Below are 6,121 nucleotides of genomic sequence, written 5' to 3' on the forward strand. Positions count from 1 at the left end.
GTTGCAGCTGCTCTTTATCCTTGTCAACACTAGGTATGGCCAGTCTTTTTAATTTTAGCCATTCTAGTGGGTGTGTAGTAGTATCTCATTGTAATTTTAATTTGTACTTCTCTAATGACTAATGATGTTGAGCATCTTTTCATATGCTTACTTGCCATCCAAACATCTTGTTTGGTGAAGTGTCTCTTCAAAATTTTTACCCTTTTTATTGGTTTTGTTTTTGTATTTTGAGACAGTTTCGCTCTGTCACCCAGGCTGGGGTGCAGTGGTGCCATCTCAGCTCACTGCAACCTCTGCCTCTGGGTTCAAGCGATTCTCGTGCCTCAGCCTCCCAAGTAGCTGGGATTACAGGTGCCCACCACCACACCTGGCTAATTTTTGTATTTTTGGCAGAGACGGGGTTTCACCATGTTGGCCAGGCTGGTCGTGAACTCCTGACCTCAAGTGATCTACCCACCTCGGACTCCCAAAGTGCTGGGACTACAGGTGTGAGCTACTGCACTTGGTCCATATTTCTTCATTTTTGTAGCAGTGCATTTTGAAGCACAGAAGTTTTAAATCTTTTTTATTTTTATTTTATTTATTTTTTACAAGAGCACAAATCCATGTATATTTATTGACTTTTCATTAGTTTAAATCCTTGAGGGGTACAGCATCACTCGGATTCTGTGTCCCCATGACAGGCTTCCTGCCTTAGCAGGAAGATTCCTTTGGAACTTGGCATGAAACATGCCACTGTTTCCATGGGCCTGAGTTAGCTTTCCCCAGATTACTCTGGTTTTGTTTTGTTTGCCGCCTGGAGTCACTGTGTTGTTCTTTGCTTTGTATACATAAGTGCATCTCTTGCCCAAATAGAATTCTGTTTCATCTGGGGCATAATCACCTTCAATTTTAAGAAGAGCTGTGTGCTCCCTTTGGTTCTGGAGACCCCGCTTATACCCAGCAAAAATGGCCTTGGACCACAGCCTTCCAGACATGTTTTCTTTTAGAAGTCCTGTTCCCAGCAGGCCTCCACAGGATCCAAGATGGCGGAAAGATATATATATTTTTTTTTTTGAGAAGGAGTCTTACTCTATTGCCCAGGCTGGAGTGCAGTGGCATGATCTCAGCTCCAGAGTTCACTTAATTCTTGTGCCTCAGCTGCCCGAGTAGCTGAGATTACACATGCCTGCCACCACGCCCAGCTAATTTTTGTATTTTTAGTAGAGACAGGGTTTCACCATTTTGGCCAGGTTGGTCTTGAACTCCTGACCTCAAGTGATCTGCCCACTCAGCCACCCAAAATGCTGGGATTACAGGCATGAGCCACTGTACCCAGCCCACAAAATTTTAAATCTTGATGAAGATTGTATTGATTATCTTTACAGCTTGTGCTTTTTGTGTACTAGTTAGGAAATCTTTGCCAAATCCAAGGCCACAAAGAGTTTCTCCTATGTTCGCTTCTGGTTGTTTTATAGTTTTAGTTCTTACATTTAGGTCCATGATTCATTTTGAGTTAATTGTTGTCTATGGTGTGAGGTAAGGGTCTAGGTTCAGCCATTTTCTTTTAAGATTCCTGGTGCTCTGAGTTAGTATTCTGCCCTCTCCCCACTACACCTCTGTCTCCACCACTTCATGAAGCTGCCATCTATTCCAGTCTCTGATGTCTCCTATAATATATTCTTCAGCCTCTGACCTCCTGCTGTACACTCAAGCACCTGGTGGGGACAGAGACCCTTCTCACCCTGCTCTGGATGTCATGGAGCCTCATTTGGTATTGGTCACAGAGGCAAAGACTAGATGGCATACCTTTGAGGCCATTCTACTCTTGACGGCTGTTTATTTCTGGTGACAATTTGCCATCCCATGTATTCATCTGCAGCAGTAACAGCCAAAGGATATGGAAGTTCCCACAGGGAGAGAAAACTAACCAAATGTCAACTGGCCTGATACCTTGTTGGCACATGCAGAGAACCCTGTGCATGAAAGGTATGCAGCCTTCCAGAGTGAGGGCAGATGTTATCTTCATTTTAGGAGTGAGAAAACTGGGGTTTCACAAGATCCAGTGGCCTGCTTAAGGTCACTCAACTGGCTTATCACAGAGGACCTGACTCCAGAACATGCCTCGACCTCTGGGCTGCACTGCCAGGCCCCTGGCTGTCACTGTTGTGGAAAGGCCTGGGCTCAGACCTCCTGCTCCCAGGCCAGAAGTCTCCACCCTGTAAATGCTGCAAGTTGCATGTGGAATTTTCCTACCACCAAGGCAAAATGCAGCCCCACATTCTTTTATGGTTTCAAAGGAAAGGAACTTCAATGGATGAAGAGTTTCAAAGGGTGTATTTAAGTGTTGGGTGCAAGTCAAAGAACTGGGTTTGGGAGGGGCTGGTTGGCCCCTTTTCAAATGGATCCAGGCTTTATTTTTTTCTTCTGCCCTTTGTTGGGTCTAGAAAGGAAGTGCTCCTGGAGGGTTTGGGTGTCAGTTCACAGCACCAAGGCTGTGGAGGAGAGGAAGTAAACGCTGCCTGGATGTACCGTCCTTCAGTTCTGCCTGCAGCAGGCCCTCCACAATGCCTTGCTGACCCCTTCAGGACCCAAGTTGCTCAACCTGGCCAATTTCCAACCCTTTTCCCAGCCTTTCCATTTGGGCCTCTGTCCACCCAGCCAGGGTGGACACCCACACCCTTTACCAGGTGCATACCCTTCTCCTAGCCCTCAGCTCTGCATGCATGAATGCCCTTCCTCTCAGGGGACCAAGACCCAGCTTGGATCCCAGTTTCTGTGAGGTGGGCAGGCCTGTTTCCTGCCCTGTCACCCCTCAGGCTTGGCCACCCTTCCATGTGCTAAGCCTGTCTCCAAGGCTCAGTCTTGCAAAACATCTTCACTTGTGGCCTGAAACTGGTAATTAAGCATCATCTCATTTCCCTCTGCATAGCTTTCCCACGTGTCTTATCTTCCCACTTAAATTGTAAACTCCTCCTGGGCACAGACAGGTCTGACTCTTCCTCATTCCATCATATCTCCTCTGCATCTGGCATCCTCCACACTGCCCAAATCTATATGGATTGTTGTTGTTGTTTTCGAGACAGAGTCTTGCTCTGTCACCCAGGCTGGAGTGCAGTGATGTGATCTTGGCTTACTGCAACCTCTGCCTCCCGGGTTCAAGTGACTCTCACGCCTCAGCCTCCCAAGTAGCTGGGACAACCGGTGAGCACCATCACGCCTGGCTAATTTTTTGTATTTTTAGTACAGATGGGATTTTGCCATGTTGCCCGGGCTGATCTCGAACTCCTGAGCTCAGACAATCCACCTGCCTTGACCTCCCAAAGTGCCGGGATTGCAGGTGTGAGCCACTGCGTCCAGCCAGTGTGGATTGTTTCAGTGTGATTTGCCCAGGTCCAAGTTTTGGCAGGAGAAGGTGGGAGGTTTGCAAGCTGCAGTTTACAGTTTTCCTATAAGTTCTGGGAGGAACACTGGCAGTGAGATGCATGCCCTGTCAGAGATGGAGGCTTGGGGTTAATAAAACTGGCGTTCATTTCTGAAGGTAAGAGAAATAAGAACATCCACCAAAAAGAGGTCCTGAGCTCAGAGCTTACACCTCCTGGGAGCACCTCTGCCCATGAGAATGTCTCCATTGCACCATAGACAGAAAGGGTATGTGGCTGGGATGATTACACAGCACATGCACAAATGCCCCACATGCCAAGCTCCGTAAAACATGCCACATCCTCCAAGCTGTACTGCTCTGGAAAGGATCTATTTGTGTGCAGCTTCTACCTATATGTGTGAACTGGATTGAAAGAATTCAGAAAACATGCATGCCATGCACAGTACGGGGCACTTCTGAGGAGCTGAGAATGAACCAGGCTTGGTCTTGGCTCCCAGTTAACTTGCTGCCCACTAGAGAAGGTGACACACGAACACGCTTGAGTGTGATGCAAGGCTCTGACAATCATTAAAGGAAGGAGATCTTCCCTGGGGAGGAGACATTTAGGACAAGACTTCTGGAAGGGTAGAGATGAGAGAAGGAAATTTCAGGAGGAGGAATGTGTGTGAGCAAAGGTAGGGAGTGCGGATCAAGCAGGGCATGCTCAGGGGACAACAAATGGCCTGCGTTGCCTAATATAGGTGAATATAGGGATGGTGAGGCTAAGATATTGGCTTGGGACCAATTTGTCAACATCCTTGAAAGCCAGCTTAATGCTTTATGGGCATGACCTCTCTGAGTCAGACACGTAGATCTAGCTTTGCTGCTTCATAGATGGGCAACCTTGGGCAAGTTGATTCCTCTCCCAAAGCCTCAGTCTCCTCATCAGTAAAACCAACTCGAGGGGTAGCTGTAAGGAGCAAGTGAAGATATTGCCTGTGATGTGCACAGTAGGTGCCTGCATACAGTAAGTGCCCAACAGATAATCATTGTTAATGTTGTCTGTTCAGACTCTGTTGGCCTTCTCACAGGATGGGTCATTTCTGAGCCAAATAGCAGCAATGCCTCAGCAGCCTTAAAGGGTGGATCAGAAGAGTCAGGTGGCGTCAGAAAGACCAGGTGTGAGGCTGTTGCAAAGGCCCAGGTGAGAGCTTAAAAGTTCAGAACCCAGGCACCAGCAGAACTGGGGTAAAGAGGAAAGGAGATGTGGGTCAACAGTACTAACAGGTATCAAACTTCAAGACAGGGTTAGGCAAAACCCAGGTGACTGTGACAGAAGTACAGACACTTAAGAGGGCCACACATAGCCATTAGCTCCTTCCCCAGGATAAGCCCCTGCCGTAGTCTGAGTCTCTGGCCTCAGGGATCTCAGCATCGTGGGGGGAGCAGAGGAAGGGGTGGGTGTGAAGCCTGGTGGTGCTTGGACAGGCACAGTAGACAAGTAGTGCTGGGGGCTGTGTCAGGAGATAGTTGGGGTACTCTAGGGCTAGGAGACAGTTGGGGTACTCTAGGGGTAGCGGACAACTTTCCAAAGCTCCATGGAACAGGGAACAAGGCCCAGCTCTGTTACACACACACTATGTGATCCTGAATCCACTATCCTATTTTGTGCCATTTTTCTCTCTTTTTCTTGTTTATTTTTCTTTTGCATTATTTTTTTTTTGATTATCTTTTTTTCTCCTCTACAAATTGAAAGTTATACATAGTGTTTCTTTTTCTTTCTTTTTTTTTTTTTTAGTGGCTGCCCTGGAAATTACCACATGCATACTTATCAAAGTCTAAAGTTATTCAATCACTTTACCTTCCTCTTCAGTAATGCAAGACCTTAAAGCATTTTAACTGTTTCCCCCCGGTCTTGACTCTATGTACTTTCATTCTCTCTCGTTTTGTTGTAACTTCAGAAAACCTTAGAATGATTATTATATTATATAGTCCATGTTTGCCTAGCTCTGCCCACGTATTTACCAGTTTTGTAGCTCCTCATACCTTCTTGCGTCCTAGATCTTCCATCTGGGATCACTTTCCTTCCACCTAATGTACATCCTTTAGAATATCGTTTAATAAGAGTTCCCTAATTATAAATTCTCAGTTTTTGTTTTTCTGACAATGTGTTTGTTTGGTGCTCATTTGTGGAAGATATTTTCACTGGATAAAGAATTCTAGGGTGTCAGGTCATCCCTCCCTACCTTTCTATGTGGAGGTTGACAAATCAGCTATTAGTCTAAGGTATACTGACATTTTCCCTCTGGTTTTCTCTCTCTCTCTCTGTCTCTCATATGTGAGTGATGTGTGTGTATTCTGCAATTTACGATACACATTTAAATATGTATTTCTTTCTTTTCTTCTTTTTTAAAAATCCTGCTAGGAATTCCTTAGGATTCTTAACATCTATGAATGGTGTGTCTTATCAATTCTGGAAAAATTCTCAGCCAATATCTCTTCACATATTGCCTCTCTCCATTCTCCCTCTCCTTTCCTCCTAAAACTCCTACTAATCATAGGCTGATCTCTTCCACGTCTCTTAACTTTTCTTCCATATATTTTGTCTTTTGGTCTCTCTGTGCTGTTTTCCATTGCTTTTTTCTTTTTGAGACAGAGTCTCGCTCTGTTGTCCAGGCTGGAGTGCAGTGGCGTGATCTTGGTTCACTGCAACCTCTGCCTCTCAGGTTCAAGTGATTCTCATGCCTCAGCCTCCCTAGTAGCTGGAATTACAAGCCC

The 6,121-nt window shown here is 45.9% G+C and overlaps 1 protein-coding gene across 1 annotated transcript; it reads right to left on the reverse strand.

The window, feature by feature from the left end:
- Positions 1–616: 616 nt before the first annotated feature.
- On the reverse strand, positions 617–977 carry LOC129015671 (large ribosomal subunit protein eL33-like). The gene has a single exon (XM_054454100.2). It carries the CDS (start codon positions 975–977, stop codon positions 633–635), a length of 345 nt encoding a protein of 114 aa, XP_054310075.2. The 3' UTR covers positions 617–632.
- Between the last annotated feature and the right edge of the window lie 5,144 nt (positions 978–6,121).

This window comes from Pongo pygmaeus, chromosome 18, assembly GCF_028885625.2.
Source record: "Pongo pygmaeus isolate AG05252 chromosome 18, NHGRI_mPonPyg2-v2.0_pri, whole genome shotgun sequence".
Lineage (NCBI taxonomy): Eukaryota > Metazoa > Chordata > Mammalia > Primates > Hominidae > Pongo > Pongo pygmaeus.

Excerpts from the sequence above, each read along its gene's own strand:
- LOC129015671 (XM_054454100.2), bottom strand. The coding sequence starts at position 977 with ATGTCTGGAAGGCTGTGGTCCAAGGCCATTTTTGCTGGGTATAAGCGG.